Consider the following 27,735-nt stretch of genomic DNA (forward strand, 5'->3'; position numbering starts at 1 on the left):
AGAAAGGCTGACCTTTACCGGGTGGGCGTTTTCCCATTGCTTTGATTTTATCGAGCTACAGGATGACACGAGCACCGCACATTTGGCCCTCGTGATTATTTATAGGAGACCAGTGAAGTTTAAATGTAAGAGAGGGGGAGCTGGAGGATGTGGTGGTGTTTGATTAATTGGTCCTCACGATGAAAAATTCTAATAATATTCTCTTAAAGTGACTCAGTGCAACGCATTACTTTTTGGAGTAAGGAGGCCGGTGCTGATAGGAGGTAAAGGCGAAGCGAATCATCCAATTAAATCCCTCAAGAACTGATGATTGATGATGTCAGCTGCTCTGCTTCTAATTAACGTTTAAATTAAGAAAAGAGAAAAAAGAAAAGCCTTTCGGACCAGCTTCACTTCAGACCATAAAGTCTATTGGACCGTTGTATGGGGAGGTCTTGGGGCTGTTCACGCTTAAACCAAATTTGAGGGTTAATAATCTACAGCAGCGCGGGTGCTGGTGGGCTGCAGAGCTCAGGGCAGGTTTATCTTCAGGAAGATCAAATCTATGAAATTACCAGTGAAATAAAAATCAGCAGAAGGATTTCCTCTCTCACACAACTATAGGCATGATCCTTGTGTGGATGAGAAAGGCCTGCAGGGAAAATTATGGTAAACTGGGAAAGAAAAATATAAATTTAGATAAAAGCTTTAAGATTTTTTTCTGTTACAGCAATCATAGTGGAACGACTATGAACATGTTATCTGTTTAAACTCTCTGTAAATTAAAAGCAAATTTTCTTTTCTTTACTCTTTTAAAATAATAATTCGTTTCTTTGTGTGACAACTGTACAAAAGTAATAAAATCACTGTATACAGTCTGCTACAGTCTCATTTCGTGTTCAGGTCTTAAAATGTCAAAGTAAATCATAGTCACTGTGATATTAATAGCTGCTCAGACCAGCCTGGATTTTTGGCTACCTGCTACTTTTATCAAAACGATGCATGTTCCTGTCCAAATCCCCAAACTAAATTTACTCACGCAAACTCCTGCTTGTTATGGAGAAATATATATTCAAAGCAGTCGCAAAGGTTGGACCTCCAAGGCAGCTAATAGAATTTCCTGCTGTTTTATAACTCTGTCCCTAAACCAATGTCACCATATGCTCCTGTTGGCACAAGAATCTCCGCAGTGGCTTCCTGGGCGGCAGGCTCCATCCAAATGGGTCAGAATAATCTGATTGTGTTGTTAAAATACTACATTTTCTGCTGCCTTTGTTTTATTCAACCTCTGGCTTGTGGCCAGCAGTTGGCACACGTGTACATTATAATTCAACTTTTGAAATACAAGCTAAATTTATATATTATAATTACCTTTCACGAGAAGCCTTTGTTCCATTTTGTGTAAATAAATGTCTATTTTTTTTATCTCTATTCAGAGTGGTGGTGTTTTAATCCCGGGTAATTCAAACGATGTTCTCATGCAACCAAATATTTCACAGCTTTCTTTTAGTTTTATTATTATTATTATGAATGTAAAGTGTATATTTCGTTCTGCCTTCAGGTTATGTTTAAGCTCTCATTTTTTAAAAAGCATTAAAACGAACAAAGTGCCCAAATGGCGACAGCAGCCAAATAAGTCTTAAATAAAACAAGGTGTGTCTCCTCTAAACAGACGTACCTGCTACTCTCCTCGGTGTCCAACTCGTCTCCCGTTTTCTCTCTCTCTCTACATCCTAAACCCTCTTTGAGTATAATTCACATTCTCCGTCCCCAGACTCTTGAGCCACAGCTCGGCGTCACATTTATTAGACGCTTGTTTCACGCCACCGCATTAAATTACACTGTAACTCTGGGTTTTTACCTGCAGGGTCACAATGACGCACGGATAATTTACCAAGGAAGGAGAAAAGAATATACCACAACAAACGGCATAAACTAAGGTAAAGAAACACTGTAAGCAAATTCAGCTCTGCACATTATGGATTTTTCTTTCGTTGCTGTCTTTAAATGTGATTGCCTTGGTCCAAGAAATGATCTCTCCAAGGCTTTTTCAAGATATTTAATTGAATAATATAAAAATAACTATGATTCTGCTGTCATAGCTGCAAACAGCTTCTGTTCATTCGTAGTCAAATAATTTTAGTGCACTTCACAATCAGGTCCGTAAATATGCTCATTGTTGCTATTTTTGACCCAAATTCCAATGCAACACAATGTCTAATGCGCACATTACGCATAACGCTCTATGCGTAATTACGCACCAAAATGACAAAATGAGTATCACGGCTGGAGACCATTGTTGGCTCGTGTGTTCCTCCAAACTCTCCCATAATGCAAAGATGCTGGTGGCAGTATTTTAATGGCCATTAACTCTCCCTTTCTAGAAGAACAGACCAGCAGAGGGAAACAGATGCATAAACATTTCAGGGCATCTTTCTCCTCGGCAGCAACAGACTCCTCCTATTCCCCACGTCCAATTAGTTATTATGGTCCGGCCCTTTAAGACGCAGCAGCGGGTCAGCAAGTAGTGTAGTGTTTCTCTAATTGAACTTCGCCCAATCAACAATAACTCGTTAGCAGTGGCTTTCTTTTTCTTGCTGCTTGAGACAGCTTTTTTTCCCTTGCAGGGATTCACCCCCCTCCAGTCTGTTACTTCCAAAAGATCTACATGGAGCTTGGCAGAGGAACTGCGAATCTCTGAGGGGAATACAGTCCGGCTGCCTTTGCAACTACGCCCGAAGCATGGTTATTTTGGAGGAAAGCTCTCAGGCGAACTAAGTTGCGGCATTCGGCTTTAAGTGTCAAAATATAGAGGAGGTCTTCGAGAACGCCGAGCACCAGAAGAAACACTTGTGGACGCTTAAAACGACCATTTGAATGAAATAATCAACTTTGTGGAAGCAGCGATTCTTCGGGACTGCGATGACCTCCAGTAAAGACATGAAGGCAGGTTCTGTGTTGCAGTCCAGCGGCGAGGAGAGGAGACGGGCTCCCTTGGACCAGCTGCCGCCGCCGGCCAACTCCAACAAGCCTCTAACGCCGTTCAGCATTGAGGATATCCTTAACAAACCCTCGGTAAAGAAGTCGGTTGCCAGTATCTGTCCGCCGAGAGTGCTGGAGAAAGTCACGGGCTCTAACGCGGCGAGAAACGGGATCACCACTCCCTCCTCGCCGCTGTGCGCGCTGGAGGAGTTGGCCAGCAAAACGTTTAAGGGTCTGGAAGTCAGCGTTATCCAGGCAGCAGAAGGTAAAGACCAGGTATTTTGTATTTTTTGCTCAAATATACATTTCCAGATAGACACAGTTACTTTAAAGCGGTTATTCTGAAAGGGAAGCAAACACAACCGTCATCAGACTCAGCTGAAATCACTGCTAGCTTGTTCTGACTTTTAGTGTGGACATGCAAGGACAGCTGTATGGGATTGTGTACAAAATACTAAATGAGACGATGAAAATGCCACATGTACGCATTGAAATGTGCATGCATATGATATGTAAAAGTGGCCAATACAGTGGCTACTATATCAGTTTGCATGCTGTCAAAAAGTCAATCAGCCATTATAGACAACTGCATGCAGTGTCATGTCGAATAAAAATGGGCAGACTGACAGATAAACTTAAACGACACATGCATGTTGTGCATTCCTGATCCACTACAAGAAAATAATGAACAATCTCGCTCTTTGGTTGAATCCCTGTTAGTGTAGAAGGCTCTTGACTCAGCCAAGTTCATTAAAGTTGTCTCGTTGCTGTTTAAATCAAATGATTTTGCTTAAAGGAAAAAGACAAAACTAAGCCTGTAAACCGAGGACAGGCCTGTTCTGCAGTGCCCTCTGTTGCTGCTGTAGTTTCGGGGGGGGGAAGTGGCCCTTGCGGCTGTTTCATTCCTCATGTGTGTTTTCTTCTCCCACCCCTCCAAGGTCGCGAGCATCTAAACGCCTTCGGACAGAGACAGACGTCGAAAAAGAGGAGAAAGTCGCGGACGGCCTTCACCAATCACCAGATCTACGAGCTGGAGAAGAGGTTTTTGTACCAGAAGTATCTCTCTCCGGCCGACCGAGACCAGATCGCGCAGCAGCTGGGGCTGTCCAACGCGCAGGTCATCACCTGGTTTCAGAACCGCAGGGCCAAACTCAAGCGGGACCTGGAGGAGATGAAAGCGGACGTGGAGTCGCTAAAGAAAATCACCCCACAGACCCTGCAGAAGCTCGTCAGCATGGACAACATTGAGGATCCCCAGGGTGGGGGGCCGGAGGCCAGATCGCCCAGTATCTCCCCGACCTCGCAAGGACACCGGGCCTTCCCACAGTCCCCCTCCTCATCCAGAGACCAAACCACGGATGAATTCTCGGAGGACGACGAGGAGATCGAGGTGGACGATTGACAGTCAGGGGGCCTGAGATTTTCATAAGCAGCAACAAAAAAGAATATTGAAAAGGGGGCATTTTTCTTCCCAAACTTTTGCACGGATATTGACAAAAAAGGAGAATATACACATATATAAACATTTCAGGAAAGTTTTTTTTTCTCCTCCTCCTCTTTTTCTTCCTTCATTTTAATTTATTAATCGGACTTGTAAAGCCTTCCAAGTCTGTCGTTAAAGTTTCACCACAATATCTGAGGAATATCTGCTTTCCTTTCAGACAGACCTGACTGTTATGGTACAGGAAGACTGAAAATTGTGTAAACATTTCAATATTTCACGTTCGTTTTTGGGGGGGTATGTGGAAAGTTGTGCAATGATTTTTTTTGTTTGCCATTTATTCGCATTCTTCTGTTTAAGGAATCGGATCTGCCAAATATTTAAATGAATCCCCTCCACCCCTTGTTTTTTTTTTCTCATGCACAGCCTGGGGTCGATGTGTCAGTCCATCCCACCTTAAGTGTAATACTATTTTTATTTTATTTTTTATTTTTTTGTCCTGAGCGAAACCTGTTTCTGCAAGCATGCAGGCCTGTTCGCAGCGCAAAAGGAGGCATCACTATTAGTATCGACTGCAAACTTTTACACGCTCTGAGTTCTGTATATAGATCAAACATCCTATGCGATAATTTTATTGTAACATTCTATTTAATCAGCATCTATGTAAATAAAGGTTATATGATATTTCAAGAAGCTTTCTGCGCGGTTGGATTTGTGATTATTCATAAAAGTATTGTAAGTCTTTAGTATAATCCTAAATTAAAAATCAGGGGATGACACAGAGAGTATGATTAGACTGTGAAAAATGTGATTTTTAAGGGAAGTTAATACAATTTAAAGTGGAAAAAAATATAATGGAGATCCATGTGTTATTAAATCCCTGAAGGAATATTATAAGAGTACCAATAGCTCAACATTGAGCACCACAGGCACTCTATAAATCTCTATAGGAATGCAGGATGACATAAAGTCACACTTGTGTTCTATATGATTATTATATGAATATAATAACTTACGAATTTGTCCTTAGAGATTAAGGAAATACATAAAATATTCAGCCTGCTTGGTAAAAACGGGCGCTTTTGAATAATTGACCTCTGCTTTCAGCCTTCAAGTGCCATGACTTCAATTAGCAGCCGTCCTACCGCCTTTATTCCCATTCTTTCGCCCCGCTTTGAATACATCTTGTCACAAGAAGATCCCGGTCTGGCTGCGGTGTTAAGAAAAGCTTGCCTCCACCCCTGTGCCATATGTTTTCTTCCTCCTTCCATGAATCGTCTTTAACACAACTAGTCGACATGATTGATTAGGTTAACCCGCCTTTGCCTTACATAAAAAACAGCTTCCACCGAGCCGTGGGCAATAATGGCACGCATCTGCCACTCTTAACTCGGGGTTTGTTTGGAAAGAGAGAGAGGGAGAAAAAGGTCTCCCATGAATAGCAAATGGGTTAGTGTGAGGATCCTAATGAATAAACCTCAATGGGAGGCAGTGGAAATGCGACGTGCTGCTGCTGCTGGCTGACCATTTGCAACAGTTTTGAAAGGGGATCAAGAGTTTAGTGTGTGTGTGTGTGTGTGTGTGTATCTGACGAACGGGAGGGTGGTGTTGTTGTAGCTATTTAGTGATAACATGTAATTTGCCCTAAAACAATAAGACTCTCTACTGATGGTTACTATAAACACATGTGCAGTGCAGATTTTATTTTTTCGCTCGCCTAAATACAAAAACTGTGTCTCATCAAGTCAGTGTCATGCTGCTCACTGAGGTCATTTGATGCTTTGTTTAGAGACTGAGACAGACAATATTTATTATTTTGGAATTTTCTAAATATTTTGTTGTTGTTGTTGTTTTTAATGAAGACGTTGTGAATATTCGAGAAAATAAATTAAGCAATTCTCGTTTTCAGCTCCTAGACATTAAAATCTATTTTTTTAAAACAGAACTTAAATATATATGTATAAATATATAAAGATGAGAGCAAGAGGAACGATATTTAAAACCGTTTTCTTGACAGGAGTTGCTTGACGCAATGGAAACAAATGAAATCAGTGAAATAAAACTACTTAGGCTTGGAATAAAAAATATACAGACTTAATATGATAATGTGAGAGTACGTGTGCGAATGAACGATCTTGTTAGGATCCCCCTCTTTTTTTCTTTCTTTTTTTTGTGGGTATAGGGACAGAGCAGGCTGGCGCTCACAATAGAACCAATCGGCTGGAATCGTGAAGGTTGAAAAGTCAAGCAGACCTTTTATCATGGAGCCACTCTGGACTGGCAGGAGGAACAACATAGAGGATGGAGCTTTAAATAAAAGTCAGTGGACAAGCGGGTTAAGTCCTCAGCCTTAAACCTCCTGATAAAACCTACGACTTGTTCATAAAAAACAGTGGGCTATTACTCTGTTTGAGATGCTATACACTGACTTAATAACGTTCTTAACTGCATTTAATATTCTTATATGGTATCATTATAATACTTTTTATCTTAACAGCATTGTACTGCTCCTTCTGCCATTTAAATCTTATTCCTTTTCACAGAAATTTTAAATGGAAGGATATAGTAGTTACTATTCTGATCATCATTATTATGATTAATATTATAATTATCATCATTATTATTAGTGGTAGTAGCCAGTATAGTTGCAACAGCAGTATTAATTTCACAATTTCTACATTAAATAACTGCTTCAGTAAGTGATGAATTTTGAGAGCAATATTATGGATTGATTTAGTTTTTTTTAAAGCTAAAAGCGTATGTGGTGCTTCTCAAAGAGAGACAGATGAATTACACACAAGCTAAGTGGCTCTTCAAAATCAGTGGTTCTCTTTGTTTGGGTCCACATTCAGGTGTACATTTTTCTATGTATTATAATAGGAAAAATTAAAGCCCAGAGGTGCCAAGAAAGACAAAATGCAATCTAAGCTAGCGCTCCAACAGGAACCCAGAAATCTTCATTCTGGCCTAAAGGTCAGAGCTTTAGGGAATTTTGCCTTTTCAACATAAAAGTGCCCTGTAGGGACGTGCTCAGGCTTTATAAGGCGGCTGAGGGGAAACCTATAATATGAATGTACGTGTGCCTGTGTGTATGTGCTGCTGCTGCTGCTGATGATGATGACTGGTGTGCAGCTTGTCATGGAGATTATTTAATTCCTCATTTAGAAACATTGGCCACTGGGGCCTGATTGAAAACAGCCAAAGGTTCCTATTAACTCCAAGATATTATCAAGGTTATTGAGAAAATATTAAAACACACATCTGGAAACTTTTTTAAAAATTCAACAAACAGCTTCCTTTTTGTTTATAGCATCTCACCCTGAGTGATGAGAAGATCTGGCAAGTCTTTACTCCTCAGCTGCCTTATTCCACGTTACTGACCTTTGTACTAAAATGGAAAATTGTTATGCCTCTGGTGAAGATGAGCTCTTCTTTCATATGAAATCTAAACTCCATTTCTAACCTTTGCCCTTTAAGACACATAAACACCAAGCACTGATGCTAGTCTTCATATAGCAGTAGAATAAAATACAAACGAGATGTTACCTACACAGTGTTATCTAAATGTTAAAAATTTATCAAGCACATTTACTATGTTCTTTTGTGCTTGAGTTATTACTCAAGACACTACTGTTGCAACTCAGTGAAGTGTTGCTGAAATGTTCTGGCTTCTACAGCACAGTCTACTTAGAAAGAGTAGAGACAGAATAAGATACAGGGCTTGTATACATTATCAGCCCCTGTCAGGTTACCAGAGTCTTTCCTTTCACTCTGGACAGGATCACACACATCAAAGCTTGCCTCCTGCCCCCAGTGTCTGAAAAGCACCAAGTCTGCCACCTAGTGCTGATCTGGAAGGACTGTCTCTGAGATCAGTGCAAAACAAGATGAAGAGGCTGTGGGTCTAGATGGATGAGCTTTTGTTTTTGTTATGAAATCGTGAGTCAAAAACAACAATCCATGTAAAGCCGCCACAGCGAAGAGCACATTTATCCACAAACGTTTTTCATTTACAGTTTTCTCTGCAAGCCTCTAAAACATGCAATAAAATATCACCACAGTTAAGTGTGTCACATAAACATTTAAAAGACGAGGTGGAATGCCAGTTGGCTTAGCTGCTTTTACATTTTGTAATGGCAACTATGCTGCTTAAAGGGGCACTAACTGCAGTGATTTTACACATGAAGCTCTGTTTACACATCGGGAGGAGTACTACACAGCCTGTGAGAAGAGTTATATATTGTCTTGTCTAAAACCCTGAGTGGTGTTGTCTCCAACTGGGCTTGCAAACCATATACTTATCACAGAAAGCGTGCCTTACAAACTGGGAGTATGGAGTTAGAAAGACATGGGTATTTATTTGGCATGCAGGGTCTGATGAAAGATGTTATTGAGCTGCAGCATTTTTTGAGCTAGGGAAGTCAGGATCCTCAGCCTGTGCTGCAGCAAATTTGACCATTTTTCTTGGAATCTGCCTCTTGCAAATCTCCCAACTTTATTTAAGTGTGTTGACAAAAGTTCCCCTCACATCAACGACAAATCTCATGGCATTTGATCTTCTGAGTTTTTAAATGCTGGTTATCTTAATGCTTTCATTAAAAAAAATAAATAAGTAGGCTTATGAGCAGAATTTTACTACCTACTGTCCACAGACTGTTATTTTGTGGTCAGAAAAGATATACAAGTGCCTATAAAAAGTTGAGACAGCTGTTGATAGACCATGTGGTCAAATTGTTTTGTCACCTATAAAAGTCTTCGCCCTGCATGGACGTTTTTGTTTTTATATTTTAGAATTTTTAAGTATTGAAACCCAGTGGATTATTATCATTATTATTTTTGCACTTGTGGAATAAAAAAGGTACCATATACATACATCTAAATCATTACTTGCACAGTGACACGTGCTGAAAACTACAGCTCAAGGGAGAGATACAAGACAATTTCCAAGGCATTGAATATTGCCTAGATTATAGTAAGATCAACTATAAAAATGGAAAGGATGTGGCACAGCTGTAAAACTGCCTTATGCAGGCTGAGTATCTGTCAGAAGAGCAGTAGTGAGGGAGGCCACCAAGAGATCTGTGTGGATACCAAAGGAGCTACACAGCTGACAACAGACACGTGAACCCGCTGTTACTAAGATTCACCAGTCACATCTTTGAAAAAACACTGAAGCTGGTGTTGGCCACAGGGTGCGTGGGAGACTGACATGAAGTGGAAGATGATTCTATGGTCTGATTAGACTAAATTTACACTTTTTGACTCAAAATATCAAATATCATGTTTGCTGAAATCACCACCGCAACACACAGCACAGAGCGACACACCATAAGGAGCCCGGTGGTGGCAGCTTCTTGGTGTGGAGATATCTGCCTGCAGTAGACCCCCCGATTGGGGACATAGAAGACAAAAATCAGCACAGAAAAATCCTACCGGAAATCTGCTGCAGTCTGCAGATGCACTGCAACTTGAGAGATGATTTATTTCAACAAGACAATAACCCCCAAACATAAAGCCAGAGCTGGATAGAAATGGATTCAGGACAACGACTGGCCAAGTCGGAGTCCAGAATTTGTGGCAGGACTTTAAAATTACTGTTCACTCACAGTCCCTGTGCAACCTGACAGAGGCTGAGCAGTTTCGTAAAGAGGATTGGAGAAAAATGCAGCAGTCCAGATGTGTAAAAGCTGAAACAGACATATTCACACAGACTCAGGACTGTGGCGGAGGCCAGGGGTGTTTAAACTACATATCAAATTTAAGTAGGCAAAAAATTGTGCAGTAATACCTTAGTGCCGTACATTAATATTTCATTCACATTCATTTTGTAAGACGCCTGCCCATTAACATTATATTTTTACTGATTGGTAGGGAAAAGTCATTACATCTGAAATTTAAATGGTAAAAATATTAAACATGGAAAAAAAAATGAAATGAGGAAGTCCATAAGAAAACAAAAGAAGTATCATTGCACTTAAGTAGTTCCACTAAAAAAAAAAATCAAATACCAAGGTATGATTTGACCACCATGACATCATGTTGTATAGTATAGCTTGTATACTTCTGATGCTTTTTAAAAATTGTTTTAAGTTTTGATTTTCCTTACTGCATATTTAACACTGTAGCACCGATTAGCATGTTTCCAATTAGGATAGCTAAAGCACAATCTATATTCTGGAGGTCGATGCTTCTTTCCCCTCAGCATTAATATAAAAGTATCACATAATTAGCAACTTCTGTTGCTCATAACTGATTATAGGTTGGCTTTGCAGAGACAGCTGCTGCATTATTATCAATAGTATTGAAGTATTAAGAATAAAATCAAAATGAAATACAACTGCAACAAGTAAAAACATATAGTTTTGCTAATGTCTAGAAAGGATGATCACTCCACCATCGATCATGAGACACACACTCTTTGTGCTGTTCAGATCTTAATGTAGATAAACAAGCACACACATCTTCAGCAAGTGATACAAACTCTTGTATTTTTCCCATTTAAAATTTATTTTCAAAAATACAAAACAAGGAAAATAAGTATATGTACACAAACACTATTAAAATAGAATATGTATTGTACAAAATATGTACAGCTATCGTCAGACTGAAAACAAATCCTATCTGGTCCTTTTGTCCTTGATGGTATAGTGAAGGACTAGTGGTTGGGCCTAGAAGAGAAAAAAAAATTAAACATTATTTATGCATCCAACGCATTTGAATTTAGGTATTTATCTAGTAATATGAATTATGTTCATCTTTTAAAAACTTAACTATTAAGTTTAGCAGTTGGCAATTTCTATTTGCCATTACACATCGTCAGTGAACTTTCTCCCGTTTTTCCAATTGAACTACTGTAGATATAGTAAAAAGAAAATCTGTTCAAGTGTGAAGGAATGTATGACATTTGCTGGCAATAGCTGACAGTGGCTGTACTGTACCTTGCCAAACCAGTGTGAGAGCCATAATCGTTTCATGGTCATGTGATCGGGCAGAGACTCGTTATTGAACAACATCTGGACCTATAGGGAGACCACACAAACAGATGTGAGGGGGAATCTGAAGGGAACATCTGTGATTATTTTTATATGTGAAAACATGTTTGCTGTTAGTAAAAGACGTGACAAAGCAGCAGAAAAACTTTTTTCCCCCAACTACAAGCATACTTAGGCAAGTTTGACATCACATCACGAACTCATGTATTTGTTCAGTGAGGCCTTATCACAATCATGAAAACGCACATTTCCTTTGATTAAAGATTTAACCCAAACAGCCTTAAGCAAGTCACAAGAAATCACTTCAATTAGCCATAGAGCTCAAGGACCAGAGAAACATGGCTGATAAACAAATTTGTTAGCTAAGAAAATCTGGACAAGATTTCTGCACTCTCCTGTTACTTTACTGCAGTGACTTTGTTTAATTAAAAACACTTTCAAGGCAAGAAGAATTAAAATCTCATAACACAATGGATTTATTCATTGTTTGTTTGAAATTGTCCCCTCTCCGGTCACAGGGGAAAAAAATAATCACGCTTTCTGTAGATTAACTTAATCGGCTACAATGGACTGAGAGTGCGCTACCTGGTAGCCTTATTAGTTTAAATGAATTATAAACATAACAAGCTAGTATTTACAGCATGTTGCATCATTTTAACGTGATTATATTAAACTGAAATCCAACTCCCAACGCAGACAAGTTAACCTACCGTTTTTAGATGATGAGCCACGTTGGTTGTTCAGCTGTGATATGCAAACTGCTGTTTGCAAAGTTTACAGTCGACTTTTGGTCATCCATTTTAACAAAATGCAGCTGAGTCCAAGTAAACGTTCAGTAAAAATTAAATATATTAAGCCTAGCAGTCTCCATTAGGCTGGACGGGTTCAAAGTTGTGAAAGTCTTCACAGGTAGTTTGTTTGACCCGCCACCGAAAATAATGTACTGTCACTAATTTTTTAAGATTTTGTATGTTGTCATTTGAACACATGCCCGGGTTAGTCTCCGATTTTTGGACCTCACTCTATGTAGCATAGAGTATAAGTAATGTTGCTATGGTTACTTGCAGTTTACTGATGGTCAGTACACTTTATCTTGGCACTGATATGAGAGCATGTCTCAATACGTGATTTTACAACATTTAATTTCACACATGAATGTTATTAGTAAAAGCTTAGCCAATATCAAGTCTTTCTTAATGCATCATTCCCAAGCCAACCAATGATCAGCACAGTAAAGAAAGCATGTTTACATACACAATGGCAAATGTAAAATTGTCTAATAATAAGAAATGTTATCTTTTCTCCGCAGCTTTCTCTGATAAGAGAAAGTGGATAATACAGCTTAATAGTCACATATCACACATTTGTCCACATTAGCATACACCAGATAAATATTGACAAATATTAAGTATAATTTCATGTGTACTATAACATCACCTTTTATCAAATCACCGATGATTACCCACTGACCTGGTGTTTTTCCACGTTTAGCCGATGACAAAGCACTTTCCGTAGGTGTCTCACTTCTGCTCGAACAGAACAGCGAACAAACTTCTGCTGCAGAGACAAGATCAAACCAAAACAGTCTAAATCTTCAGGACAAGCAATGTGACTGGTCAATGACACATAATTAAAAAATAGGTAATTCACATAAATCAAGTTTTTGCTGCGCTGACACTTGTGGTCACTGGGGAGCTAGCTAGGCAGATGTCTTGTTTTCTTGTACCCTTGATTTCTTGTTTATACTGCAGGTTAAGATGCCTTGTTTACACCAACAGGCTACTGAACCATGGAAAATTCAACTCACTGTACTTGCTACTGCTGTCAACTTGATCTGTGTAAACACTACTAACTGGTGCAGAAATAACTTTTTGCTTAGTGTTGACTTACATTTTTGGTTTTGCTGTTCAGTTTATGTAAAAAGACAGTCATAAATGTCTCTTTAGATGTGCTTGTAACACTACAGGTACAGTATGTTGTCTATTACCTTTTTTTTAATTTTAGCATTTAAAAAAATATTTTCAAAATATCTATCCAACACTAAATACATTCCAAGTGTATAAGAAAAGCAAACCAATAACGTGGAAACAGTGTATCGACAGGGTGTGGCATGCTTCTGTTACAATTTAGATTTACAGTTAGCAAAACCCCAGGTTCCTGCAGGACATTTTCCAGTCTCAGTTGACTTATTACACACTATTAAGCTGTAGAGCTGGATTTCCTTTCCCCCTGCATGCAGTACAAGAGGGTATTTCTTTTAAAGCTATGGCAGAAATTTCATTTACCAATTCCACCTCTATAAAAACAGCTGAGGATGAATGGACATGTTGCATGTCCAGTCAGCATGAGAGAACAGTATGTTACAAAGGTTAAGAGTCAAAATTCAAAACCAGAACACTACAAGGACACAGCCTGTCTTGGCAAACTGGTGCACCATTACACCCCAGAGTGTGTTTACACTTATGTTTTTATATTTTAATAAAGGAGAGTCCTCATCGCTGGCTAATCTATTCTCACACAGAGGTTACAGAGTCAAACACAGTCAGGAATGGAACCAATGAAGCTGCATGTTTCCATTACTATTATTATAATGTAACATTAGATACAACAATAAACACATTTTAACTACACAGAGTGGTCAAAGAGGACATGGGTGAGTAATGATGCCCTAATGCTTACAGCGGTAACCTGATCACTATGCTAAAAGTTGGAATTCACAACCTCTCGTGCAACTCTGTTTGAGTTCAGTATTTTTTTTCAAACTATAAGATCAAATTAAAAGCACAAAACAACCCTGCCTGTTTGATATAAAAGACAAAATCTCTTATCAAAATTTACCACAATGAAAACATTTTTTTAGACCTTAAATCTTGATTTGAGCCCAGAATTGACAGAGACCAACATTAAAACACAGGCATTTGTTTAACAAGGGCGCCCTCTTCTGGCTGACTAAAGTCTCTGCAGTTGGTATAATGATGATGGTTGGGCAAGGGGGAAAGGAAAGGAATAGGCACAATGGAATTTGACAAAGGCATGTGTTTTAGTTCAATTTCTACCCCAATGATCATTATTCAAATTCAGTCCAGTCTGGGCATTAAACAGTTCCACTTCCCTTGATACACATATTCCACGACAAATGGGCCTGTCAAGAGTGTCCAGCCACACAGTGAAAACCCCAGTAACAGCTGACAAGGTAGGCAAATTTTACAGCTTAGTGGGTTTGGAACTGTTAATCAAAGTGTTCCAAACACCTTTACACTTAAATCACTAGGCTGTAAATGTGTACAAACAGAAATCAATGTACAATCAGCCACTGCTAGAGGAACTATTTGGATCACTGTTGTAATAATCACTGCATTTACACTTAAATCAAACTTTGCTGCATGCCAAACATTCTTAAATCTGTCTTTAGTCTTCTTATGTGTCAAATTTCAGGGTTGTAAATGTTCAGATGTGAGGAAAATGTTGAGGAAAATTCTCATGTTAAACTGAGAAATTATCAAACAGTCCATTTTAAACCACTAATCACTACAAACATTACTCAACATCTTGGCCTTCTAAGCTTCAAGATGTAGGTTGAAAACACCGCAACGTTTTCTCAAACATTTATAAAATCTGCAATTATTGAGAAATTAGTGGTCTGGGTGGGAGATAAAGAATGATTATATGCTTCACTGGCATACTTGTCCCACTTATCCATGTCTCTCTGTGAGTTTTAGGCTTCATCTGCAGCCAGACTAACCAGCTCTGAGTGCTGATTTCTGCTGTTGCTGCAGATGTCATTGTGCCATGTATTTGCTTAGCAGTTAAGGGTAGAAAATTACTTGTTAAGGCTTCAAAAATGAGCCCCTGGAGACATGTTTTGCACGGTTGTGCAAACCTGTGAGCCAAGTCGCTTTGAAAGCATTCATAACCAGCTCAACAGTTTCTCTAAGTACACAGACTTTTACTGGAATACAACGGTAAATACATCTACGATAGTTTATTGATAGAAATGACTTACCTGAAGAGTAAGTTTTGTCTTATCTTTTCCAGCAAGCGATGAACTGTAAAGATGAAACATAACAGACAGCACTGTAAAATGCATGTTATGTTGGAGAGGTTTATCTTAAGACTTATATCTACCACAACAAATACCAACAGTCACTTTCATATTCACATCAAACTCATCTCAAAATAGATTACTTATCATAAAAATAAACATAGATCACTTTGATACAAATTAATAAGAGACAAAGGTAAAGCTTACCTTAGCCTTTCTAAACAGAGTGAAACCTGCTCATCATATCTGTAGAAGTGAGCTTTTGAATGATCAAAGCTTGTGTACGGCAAACCTGTAGCATCGGGTACTGCATCTAGTGAAAGGAGAAATAAAGTTTAATTTTGCAAAGTAAAGAACACATTTATCACCATGTTGTTGACTTGCCAGGTTACTGAAATATGATCAACCAAACAATGTATCATTATCCATAGAATTTGGGGCACACCGTCAGATGTTCTAAATGTTCATACATTCAAAAAGTGCCAACGTATATTTAAACTGGGCAAAGAAAAGATCACAAGCCAACAAAAAACAACCGAACTCTGACAGAAGAAAGTAAGCAGAAGTTAAACCAACAATGTCACACAAGCAGGATTAAAAAAATCTTGCATGCCCATCTGATCAAAAGGCAAAGCAAGGTCAAGTAGCCTAGCCTTGTTCTTGCTTACAGTGGCACAGAAATACATTAAAAATAAGACATTAAAATGCATTTAAAACAACAGAAACAACAAAAACAAGTGAATAAATGGTTTAAGATTAAATCACAGACTGAGACATAGTAAATTGAAGACTTACCATCCCCAACAGGTTGGATGACTCTCTCTAACCCACGTGACTGATAAAATTCCTTTATTCGTTTGTCCTCACCTGTTAAAACAGGAACGTTAACATTATGTGACTAATTAAACAAACATCACAGGTAGACTGACAACTTAGCATTTAATTATGTTAAAATATTTTCTGTTTAACTTTTATTGTTAGGGGTACAAGTGTTCCCAACACTGACACACAGAGCAGACTTTTTACATACTTTCTTGAAGTCCAGGCACCAGTTTGTAGACAATGTCTTGCATCACTCGATCCAGTTTGAGATTGAGTAAAGGCTGCGTCTCATGGATTTTGATGTTGCACATTGGACAATACTTGCTCGTTTGCAGGTATTTCACAATACAACTTTTACAGACTGTAGAACAAAAAGAAAGAAAGAGGCATTTCATTCATATTAGCCTGAAGATATCCTGCTGAAAATAATTCTTGTGGAATGGCAGAAAAACTTTTACAAATTAATAACATGAGAACAGATTATTATATAACTCACAGGTGTGCAAACACTCTGTAATTGTTGTGGCATCTATGAAGTAACCCGCACAAAGGTAGCAGACGATGTGTTCATTCAGGTCCTTGATCTTCAACTTGACCTCCTCCTGTTGAGATGGACAAAGAGTTTTACAGATTTGGCAAATTTAAAGGTTTGGTGTCAATTATTTATGCCCCAAAGCAAAGTTTAATAAGCACAAACACTCTGCACTGCCAAGCTTTAAACTCAAAACAAACTTCTCACTTGAACGCAAAAGATGTACATATTTGTTTTTTGTTCTGTGGGATCAAGACAGCTTAAGATTTTTCAAATCTGTCTTAAAACAACAGTCTGATTTCCCTGGACAGTGTTTCCTTGTTGAATTTTGTCCCAAAAAGAAAAGACTGTGGATTTCATTGTACTGGAACCACATTATGAAGGGATCTTTTTATAACCAGTACGACCAGGGGGAATGATTACAGTGTACATGTGGGAACAGGAATACCGTTTCAGGATGGACGTTGGAAAATTTGTGAACTTATGTTTAATAAAGCAACTAAGTCATAATCATGACTGTACACAAATTCAGGCAACAGCTCAATTGCCTCTTTCTTTGATTAAAGAATAAACTGCTTTACTTTGTGCGTTCTTTTGAAGCAAAGTGAATGTACAGTGACTCTACTCAAACTTGTGACTGTGAGTTTAAGATAAAACCAGTGTTATGAATACTAGATAAAGCAACATAAAAGCAACAAACTGCACCAAGGTTTCAGCACTTTGAGCTTTCTCAGTGTGTTGTAGGAAGAGCAACACAATGAATTCAATAAAAACTAAACTGTACACTCAGTTGCCACTTTACTTGGTAGAGATTTCATTGTTCAAATATTTGCTGACATCGTAAGTACTGTGTAAATTCAATTGAGGTCATAGTCATAAGTGGTGTACTGGATGGTACTGGATTAAAGTGTATTTAATTTTTGTCTTCCCCATTTACATACATGAGGTGGGCAAAAATATTCAATATAAAGCACAGTCCTGTACAACACTACAACTAACTATGACCTCAATACTAAACCATTTTTAATTACACCTCTTTTGAGTGTATTGTATTGCATCAGATTACACAGGTGTACCTAATTAAATGGCCTCTGAGTGTAACTGGTCGCTCCCATATATTTGCACCTAGTGGAGGAGAAAGTCTCTGTTTAACCCTCTGGCTTTCTCCTCCCCAAAACTGAACTTTTCCAAAACAGTGTGTAAAGCTGCAGACTCTGGCTTGGTGTTCCAATGCGTATAACAGAGCTTTGTGTAAACCAGTGACTTCAGACAGCCCACTGTGGGTTAGTGGCAGTAAAGTTAACACAACTTTTAACGCCTCTAGCTTCTACTACGATCGTTCATTTTAAATGTCAATATAGCCGAATATACGGCAGGGTTGTTGCCATCACCTGTGATTAAATTACCTTTTCACGCTCTGAAACAACCGAAACATGCAAATGAAGACAACAATATCGTAACATCGGTCAGTGAATGGAGGTGTAACTGTCACTTAGCAGAGTAATCAGCTGAGTGTGTAGCCTTGGTTGAGGTTGTGTAGCAGCAAAGTTAAGAAGATGGCTTTTTTAGCAATCACACATTTTAAACACGGACATAGCCGGTGTCATTCTCTGTGTCTATGTTGACCTTTATTGATTTTGTAACATCCCAAGCATGAAGTTACTTAGTCGGCTAGACTGTTTGTCTCACTTCTTACCAGACGATGGTTGTGGTGCGAAGTTTTGTTGTTTGCCGAATGAAAACGGGGCGAATGAGAACATGTTTTTTTGTTCGGGCGCTTCGCTGTGGAAAGAGCACTCAACCTGGAAACGCTAGCATGCTTTTGAACGAAGCACAGGTGCGGGGTTGCACCTTTGACCTAAGTGTTTAAGTAAGAAACTATAAAAGGACGAACCAGTGAAATTTCAAAATAAAACTAAGAAAAATGTGAACGGGTAGGAACATTTTAACGAAAGTGGGTCGAGGTTCAAATATGGTTTTCGAACTTGAGTTGGGACCAGCTTCACACGGTAACTCAGCGATACCGAGCAAACTAACGTGACCGCTGCTAACAACGCGGCGTCGTTGTTCTCCATAAACACAAACCGAAGGCAGTTAAAAACGGCCAGCCGTTACTTCATTATACAACAAGCCGAGAGAGAACCTACGGGGTCAGCAGCCGTCCCCGTGTCTGTTCGTTCACATGGTACTTGAACTACTAACAAATTCCCGGTTTAACTGATGAAAGCAGCTGGGCTAAAATTAGCTAAACAGTTAGTTGACGGGATTTCGGCACGTAAAGGCAGAACAACACGGGTGGACTCCCCCTTGTCCACGCATGCTCACACACGGCTCTCTTCAGCATCGCTCTCCCTCTCTCTCCATCAGCGCCGCGGAGACGACAACGATCTCCCGTCAATGCGCGCGTTTAACTCGCCTCTGCCGGCGTCTGACTGCCCGCCTGTTTCTTCCCCGGTGCGGATGAGTTCAAATAACACGGCCACTCACCTCGTTCCTCAGCGGGTCCAGTTTGTAGACGGACTGTAGCTGATTTCGTAGCCGCATCGCTATAGCCATCGGACCTTGCTCCGCCATCTTTGGGAATTATGCTTACTTCCGGGTAAACCGGACGTGGCAATTTGAGCAAGCTGGAGAAGGCGGGTAACTGCGAAATATAAACAAGGACAAAATAAATAATATAATAATATAAATATAAAAATAATAAAATTATAAAATAGATTATTTCACATTTACATTTTCATGCTCGTTGTATGCAGGCCTACACATTTTCTTAATCATCTATTTGTTAAGTAATTAATACGAAAAAATGGTTAATCCCAATGGCAGGCCCTAATCCTTCCCAACAAGGAAAACTCACTCCAAATAGTTAAAGTTTAAAGAAAAAAGATCTAAAAAATATATTTTCTCTTGTCTTTTTTCTCGTCTTTTCTTGTTTGTGTACCTGTTCCTGGATGACTGTGTTGAGTGATTCACAGCAAGTGGTGCATGTTTTCATACAAATGCAAATTACACAGCAAGACACAGCAGAGTAAGAATGAATACATATCAAGTGCAAAAAAATGCTAATAAGTTATGTACATTATTGTTTGCTTTTTAAAGAACCCTGTGTGGGTGCAAGTCTCAAATCATATAAGCTATTCCATGAGTTTGTTGTATAAGTACTGACTGCAGATTTGAAGATTTTTTGTTGTTGGCTTAAGCATTCAAATTAAATAAATAAAAGCACATTTGATATATATATGTAGAGCCAGGTTATTATATACCAGTAGTAAATATAAATTGTATTCTGAAAGACACACAATGTGAAGGCCTATATTGACTATTTCTACATCCTTAGGCTTTAAATTTGTCATTCAATTTTTTCTACAAGAAATTGTTATTGTTTTTATTTAGTTTAGTCCTACACAATAATTATTGTTTTCAGTCAGAGATGTTTGTGTCCATCCATTTGTTAGTCTCTGTTTTGGGCAATAGAGGGCACTGCAGGCATATACTTTAAGATAATCCTTTATTTGTCCCACAGTGGGGAAATTTACAAGTTTTTAGTCAGTCGTTTGCAGTCTTTGGCATCTGCTGATATTTATTTAACATCATATAAAGAAATGTCATTCAGTCAGTTGTTGAGGAGAAGATGTCATTAAAACATCTGAATTTACTGTACCAACCTTTTTCTCAGGGCCAGGCCTTCATAAATATGTACACACAAAATCCTCATGTCTTAAAGCAGTTATATCCCTATATTTATAGACTAATTTATTTTCATGTTTATTTGGTTACACATGCAGACCATACAGTTGTATATACTACTTTAGACTACATTAGAAGCCTGCTGATAAGATTTACAGACATATTTGGCACTGGCCCAGATTAACATGGGGAAAAGTGTGCAAAGATAGTACCTTACCCAAAGGTGTTCCAGGATAAAGAGTGAAGTGTGAAAAAACACTGTTAAACCAACCGCAATCCTCAGCAACACAGAGAATGTGGTGGGTCTTGTAACCTGAACCCTATGACATCCAGAGACCTACAGTACTCAGGCAGACAGGCTGCATGCAGTCCCATTAGATCTGGTAAATTGTCAGACACCTTGATGTGGATCTCACAAATATCTACTTGGCAAAATGGGATAAAAAAGGTAAATCAAAAGGGGCTGAAACAGTAACTCTATCACTTGCACACTGTTGCCTTACACAAAACAGCAATAAAACCAAATGAATGGAAGCATTACATTTTTAGACTGTACAAAAAGCAAAATACACTTTTCAAATGCAAATATACTGTATTCATCATTGTTTAAAAAACGCACAGCTGTTAATATGATCTAAATTGATCATACATACTGAGGGAAAAATATCAGTTATTCTTTATGCAATGACTTTTTAAAAAAAAAATATCAGCTAAACTGAGTTTAATTGGCTTTGCAGGTCTAATCTTTGCAGCAGTAACCCTTTTCACTTGGAGGAGAACTTGTGACTGATGTGTTTGAACCCCCAGACTGCTTGGGGGGTTGAATGAGTACTTCTCTCCCCTCCCTCAACAACAACCATCAAGGGGGCTCTTGAGAAAAGCACTGAACCATCGGCTCAGTGGCCAGCATTAGAGGACTGTGGTTGTCCTGGGCAGCCTCCAGACCCAAATATGTTTAAATATGTGTGCATATGAAGCAGGGTGTCGGAATGAAAGAGTGTGTGGGCTCAGAAAACATTTCTATAGATAATCATGTGGCTAGTGTATTTGGGGCAAGATTATTTAAATTAACAGTTTGTATTGTGTTTGCTATAATTTTTGGTATTTATTTAGGCTTTTGCAGCAGTGAAATGACTTATGCTTTTTCTACATATAACATATCTGGGGTTTTTACTCAGACGCGGGCAAGAACCAGTTTGTTTTTCCAAAACTTACTTACGATTATTTAATTATGGGAAGAATGAAAAGTAATAGCTTTGTGGAAAAATTAATTTCCAAATGGGGGAGAAAATGGATTCCTGGTTGTGGCTGAGTTGCATCTGAATTAACGTCTACCCTGTTTCAACAGGTCGTCGTATTGGTATTATATGTGGAGGTCTCCTTGATCCCTCCCAGAGGGCTTCCAACCTGTGGACCACCCAAAAGCTGCCATCCTAAACAAAGACTCGCCCTTCATTCATCCTTTTGTAATTTCCCAGTGTAACGGAATGACTGGCAAGTTTGTCTTATTCCTACCACCTCAGTGAGCCTGTAGCAGCAGAATGTGCGAGCCATTTATTGAGACTGTTAAATCTGGCATGAGTGCTTTGTTTTAGGGTGTCTATCACTGACAATTAAGAGTCATAATTGATGAAGTTTTTTTTGGATTTGGATATTTTTGAGATAGATTACTTTAAAAATGACTCAGACCACTGCCTAATCAAATTAGCTTTTCAAATGTATGTACAATACTAAATTCTACAAAGCATCACTCATTCTTGTTGCCCTTTCCATTCACACTTTTGAGAGAAACTTGTAACACCTTGCACACTGTTTTTTTTTCCTCAGATGAAAAGACAAGCGCTTGCCAACGAGGTTTAAATCAGACTCACTTAATAGAAATTGTGAGATAGAAAAGGCACAAGCAATATATTTTCGTTCTTGGCAGCCGTTTTGAGTTTGAAGAGCCGTTGTGATCAGTCTCGCTTCACCGAACCTTCATAGTCAGGCCTTGTGTCCCCTGCTGTCTGCCATTTCCTCTTGCCATGTAACGTCTTATCTGCTGGGTCTGCGAGGTCACTGCTTATCTGATTGACAGGGCTTTGACTCCTACGCAATATCCAAATAACCTGAGGGCCTGGAGGCGCAGGAGGACCACAGCATGGCAAAATCCACCAGCTGGGAGAGCAAGAGAGAAAGAGAGAGAGTGAAGAAGCTCAAGACGGATCCAAAACTTTCATTTGATGTCATTACTTCATGTCAGAATCATGGACAATAGATCTCCTATTTTCATGGAGTGTCTCCAGATCTGCCAGTTATTTCTCCTGTCCTTCACTTTTATTGGAAATGATTAGTTTATCTGATGGTTCAAACACCTGCCAGGACTACAAAGACAGTTCTATTACGAACAATTTGAGGATTATTTATCATTGAGTAAAAGTGACAGAAATTTTAAACAAGAATGGATCACAAACATACTGTGTTCTCTGTGTCTGTCCTTAGGTTGGATGTTAACTATTACTCCGCCTAATGAAATCATGCATGAGGAAACTCCTTCAAACTGCAGGGCTATGAATCATTTGGAAACTCACAGAACTGATAGAGACCCCATTTACCTCTGTCCTGGACATCCTGTGCCAAAACAACCAAACAACCACCCTGCTACTAGAATCTATGTTCCGCCATGCCAAAAAGGAGGCCCCCATCCTCTCTCTCTCATTCTCTCTTTTGCACTCTCTCTCTCTCTCTCTCTCTCTCTCTCTCTCTCTCCCTCCTCTCTCTCTCTCTCTCTCTCTCTCTCTCTCTCTCTCTCTCAGAGCAATCAGAGCATGCAGGGGTGGACTGCAGCTTTTGTCTCCTTTGCTCCAGCAATTGGCCGCCAAAGTGGCAAGCTAATGACGAGAGCCCTCTTGGAATGACTCCAGAGCAGTACAGCTTGTGCTATTTGATGGGCAAGGGCATAATGAATGATGTAGGGCAAGCCCTTAGGCCTCCCCCTGGCACAAAACCCAAACTCCCAATATCACAATCTGAATCACTTCAAATACCGCAAAAAAGAAAAAAAAAAACATGCATTGGAATTTGTGAGTAAATGGTGCCAAGATATGCTGACAGTCAGAGAACTAGCATGCACTGACATACAAAGTGCACAAAAAAAGAATTGAATACTGCGTAAAAGAACAACAGAACTATGCAGAGTGGAGTTTGTGCCTTTGGTCATTACATTAGCTCTAAATAGAGCACAGACTGAATCCATTTGATTACTTTTTCAAAAATGTATCGGTTTATTTGACAGGGGCAATGACCCTAGATGAATAGAAAAACTATTTTAAAAAGTAGCAGAATATTGGCACACACACACAAACACATGCACAAAAACAATGGAATGGAGTGGACAGTAGATATACCTTAAATCATTAATGAAAAAATGAAAAACTTACAAACCTCATAATACATATACACACTCATGCATATAAGTAAAATCCTGCAACTACAGCAGTCTGTTGCTGTCCAAATTAAACAAGGAAAACTTACTAAACATGCAAGGAAATGAGTGAAGAAAGGGTAAAGACAGTCAAGACCACTGCAAAATGTGAGCAGAGAGGACAACAGACATTGTAATGTTAAAAATGTTTGATACAGGCCCAAAGAAATCAAAGAGTGCTCCGCATCTGTCCAGCAACACCCCGCATAGTGTGACAAAGCACTACAAAACATGTTCACATCCCTCATCATCAGTGCAAAAAAGTCCTGCAGGTTTTACCCAAGCCAACTGAATTTTGTTGGTCTTTGTACAACAATGTAACTGAATGAGGCTTTTTTTCAGTTTGTGTGTGTGTGTGTGTGTGTGTGTGTGTGTGTGTGTGTGTGTGTGTGTGTGTTAGCTACCCTGCTTGTTAGTGCAGTCTGAGATACTATGGGATAATAGGATCGTTATCAAGTCCTTGACAACAGCGGTTTTTGCATGTCTCTGTTGCACTGGAGTAAACAAGCAAATAATGAGAAGTTCATGCACACTGAAATCTGGCACTCATTTTGACCATCACTCTTTTTGTGTTGTGGTAATAAAATCTCTTGCAATGCATATGCATTTCATTCTACTCTTAAAATAGAACTGTAACTTTAATTGTTTGTGGGAGCCAGGACGCCTTAAAAACTGAAGTCCTCAGTTTAGATAAGCTAGAGGCCAAATAATGAATGACACTATTGGGAGATGCTGAGATAAAACCAGTTTGCCAATAAGAACAAGTTGGCCTGCCAGTGTCAGAGAAAAAGAAACCTCTGTATTAAATCTTATTAATGTGGCACAGAGCTTTGTCTGTCATCTCCTGAATTTTCATCATTCACATGTGTGTGTGTGTGTGTGTGCAGCTTTGTGGAGAGTGGATGTATGCTCAGACCTGTCGAGTGCATGCAAATGCGCACACAAAATGCAGAGAGCCGTGATAATTCTTCTCAGTCATGTCAAGATTATTAAAGGACTTTGACATCTCTCCGCAAGCGACATAAAACATGAGCCTTCTAATTGTAAAATAATGGAGAAGTAATGGAAAGTCACTGTAAAATCACAGAAAAATAAGCAAGATTGTCTGTGAATCTGTGCAGTAAATCTGGAGAGGTGACTAGTGGTCCCTCTAGTTGCTTTAAGAGCTACTATTCAGGCACTTACTGCCTTAAGTGCCCTTGAGCAAAGTACAAAACCCTGAACTGTTTCTCTCTGTCTTTCATCTCTCTTTTCTCTCTGTCTCTCTTTCTCGCACACACAGACCTTCCTGCTAAGATAAGGTGATTTGTTGCATGTACTCATAATCTACCCACTCATAACAAGGAGCAAATCATGTTATTCATGGATCAGGGTATATTGCATAATGGAGAATGTCAGTAGCTTTTGTGGAGATATAAATTTCAATAAACCATCTACTTCTGATTTTCACAATTGTTTATCTCTCACGTGATGTGACTAAAATGTTACAGGGATCGCAGACTGCGGATGGATTGAGTCCATTCATGCAAGATTCCCAACTCATCCTGCCCACACTGATCTCTCTTTGAAATTTAAGACCCACAAAGAGCTGAGGCACACTTGCGCCTCTTGTCATCTGCTGTATCTTCTCTGTGCAGGGAGGTGCACGCTCACTTATCACGCAGCCATCTTATCTTCATGGGCATTTAAGAGAATAAGGGCAAAGGGATAACAAACTCAGCAGAGAGGAAGCGTCGCCGAAATCCCAAAGAAGGATGCAGGCTAGGCGAGTGCTGCAGTTACAGGCTGTCTACCCCATGGTTAGACCGATATATTGGTTTCTGTCAGTATTGGACTTGTAATGAATCTTATGTTGGATTTGCCAGTCATAAAGTGTAATAGTGTAATAAACATTCCCTCCTGACAACAAGATAAGGGGTCTTGAATTGACTTAATTAATTAGTATGTTTTTATTTATTAAATTCTTCATTTTGAGGCATCAACATGATCTGCCAGCCCTGATTTGCTAACTGCTGAATCTTGTTTCATCATTTTGGGTTTCAGTGGAATAATGTAGTGACCCCAAGTGGTCTAAATTTTCAGAAATGTTTGACTGAGGAAAAAAAAAAAAAACACAGAATATTTGCAAGATCTCATGTTAGACTGAGGGCAGACTGGAAGCTACAGTGAGTCACTAACTAACCCCAACCCTAAATAATACAAAAATATTCACAACAGTGCCATCTAAGTGCAACCACAGACTCAAGACCAGGGACAATATCCAGTAAAAATATCCTTTTCCACTCAAGGATATAATTAGGGATACATTTACTTATAGGTATAGACAACTGTTTGATGTCATTGGGAGCTCTCCTCTGTTGACACACTCTCCACAACATTTTCTTTTTTATGCTGTCTACACAAATACCAGATATATCGGCCTCATTCAACCAACTGTAACTCGGTCGACTGCTTAAAACATGGTGGCCCAGTAATACCAGCTTGCAACATCCAGATAAATGCACATCAAAGCATTATGCTGCTTTGAGAAGCCTCTGAGAATGCTGTGAGTTTGTGTGTATTTGTGTGAGATAATGGCAATCCTTTGATGCCCAAGAGTGATTTGGTTCTAGCTTTCTGGCGCATTATTTCCCTTTTGGCCTCGCAGAAAGAACTTTGATGAGGACTCAGAAGAGAAGACCCTTATTGCCTGCACTTACTGTGTCAGTAATGGAATTGTTTTGGAGATTTCCCCCCCATCTCATCTTCTTCTCTTCCAGCCTCACATGCAGGCAGTCTTTCATCTATCTTTACTATCTTCTTCCGTAGCATGCAACTGCTGAGATCACCAACCCACAGTGCCACCGCCTCTCACTGCTGGAGGAAGCAGTCTATCTGTATGAGTCGTCTTGATGACGCTCAGTGTTCACTCTCACTGATACACACAGGATGAGATGATGAGTGTCGTGTTTACACAACACATTCATAACACGCATATGATATGATTCAAAGGTACTCATGAGTGAACGCTGTCTTTGTTAGACATTTAGATGACCTGCAGCAGCATGCTACAGATTTTAAAACAAAAATCCTGTTGTCCTGTTATCTAAGTGACATTTCACGATATGATGCCTCTTTGTCTTGAGTTTATATGTGATTGTAACATAGTTCAAATTATTCTACTGGCATAATTTTGTGTGTAGTAAAATCCTGGTAAAAATTGGAGCAGCATGTGTTGCTTTCAGTGTCCCCTACCTCATCTGATCCGTGATGGGAGATGCCGATGTCATTTGCCAGTTCCTCGTATAGTGGCTTTAATGTTCCTGTTAATAAAGAAGAAAGCTGCATTTATTCATTCTTTATAACCAGTTTGAAAATGTGTTTTGATAAAACAGTGAATACACACTGTCACATTGCTTTCACTGGAAAGAAAGTCAAAAGTCGATGGAAGTCAAATCCTATCTTTTGCATGACATGTCACCTCAGTTTATGGTCACACAAACCAGAGCCCAGACCCTAATTCCTCACAAAATTAATAAACTGTTAAAGTTCATACATCATTTTTTAGGCCCGAAGAAAGCGGCTGTTTCTAGTAATTATAGGGAATCAAAGACTAAGTGGTGCAAGATCAAAGGAAGGCATTCTTCAGTAATCCTGGGGTGTTGCAAATCTTTTGTAATCTGGTCGCTGCGTTCCACCACTGTTTGACATCTATTTACTGTATAAAAAGGAAGGGTGCCATCAATTATGGGCCTGCTAGTGCTATTGTTTACCTTTGCCAAACCCTGAGTGCAGGGGCTCGCTTTGTGAAATATA

The 27,735-nt window shown here is 39.2% G+C and overlaps 2 protein-coding genes and 1 long non-coding RNA gene across 4 annotated transcripts; 1 reads left to right on the forward strand and 2 right to left on the reverse strand.

The window, feature by feature from the left end:
- The first annotated feature begins 2,256 nt into the window (after positions 1-2,256).
- Positions 2,257-5,095, forward strand: lbx2 (ladybird homeobox 2). The gene is made up of 2 exons (XM_018703014.2): positions 2,257-3,226; positions 3,900-5,095. Exons 1-2 carry the CDS (start codon positions 2,902-2,904, stop codon positions 4,361-4,363), a joined length of 789 nt encoding a protein of 262 aa, XP_018558530.1. The 5' UTR covers positions 2,257-2,901; the 3' UTR covers positions 4,364-5,095.
- Positions 5,096-10,885: 5,790 nt separating this feature from the next.
- Positions 10,886-19,413, reverse strand: pcgf1 (polycomb group ring finger 1). Of its 2 annotated transcripts, none has more exons than XM_018703047.2 (9): positions 19,278-19,413; positions 16,755-16,860; positions 16,467-16,619; positions 16,232-16,303; positions 15,644-15,749; positions 15,398-15,440; positions 12,865-12,948; positions 11,341-11,421; positions 10,886-11,070 (listed from the first exon to the last, which is right to left on the reverse strand). In XM_018703047.2, exons 1-9 carry the CDS (start codon positions 19,362-19,364, stop codon positions 11,020-11,022), a joined length of 783 nt encoding a protein of 260 aa, XP_018558563.1. In that variant the 5' UTR covers positions 19,365-19,413; the 3' UTR covers positions 10,886-11,019. The 2 variants fall into 2 exon arrangements, with proteins under 2 accessions (XP_018558563.1, XP_018558562.1); XM_018703046.2 differs by having other exon boundaries at positions 12,865-12,951.
- An 871-nt stretch (positions 19,414-20,284) lies between these two features.
- On the reverse strand, positions 20,285-27,230 carry LOC108901541 (uncharacterized). Its single transcript, XR_001963929.2, has 2 exons — positions 27,175-27,230; positions 20,285-22,634 (listed from the first exon to the last, which is right to left on the reverse strand). It is a non-coding gene; the product is annotated as an uncharacterized LOC108901541 (long non-coding RNA).
- Positions 27,231-27,735: the final 505 nt, after the last annotated feature.

This window comes from Lates calcarifer, linkage group LG8 (genome assembly GCF_001640805.2).
Source record: "Lates calcarifer isolate ASB-BC8 linkage group LG8, TLL_Latcal_v3, whole genome shotgun sequence".
NCBI classification, from domain to species: Eukaryota; Metazoa; Chordata; class Actinopteri; family Centropomidae; genus Lates; species Lates calcarifer.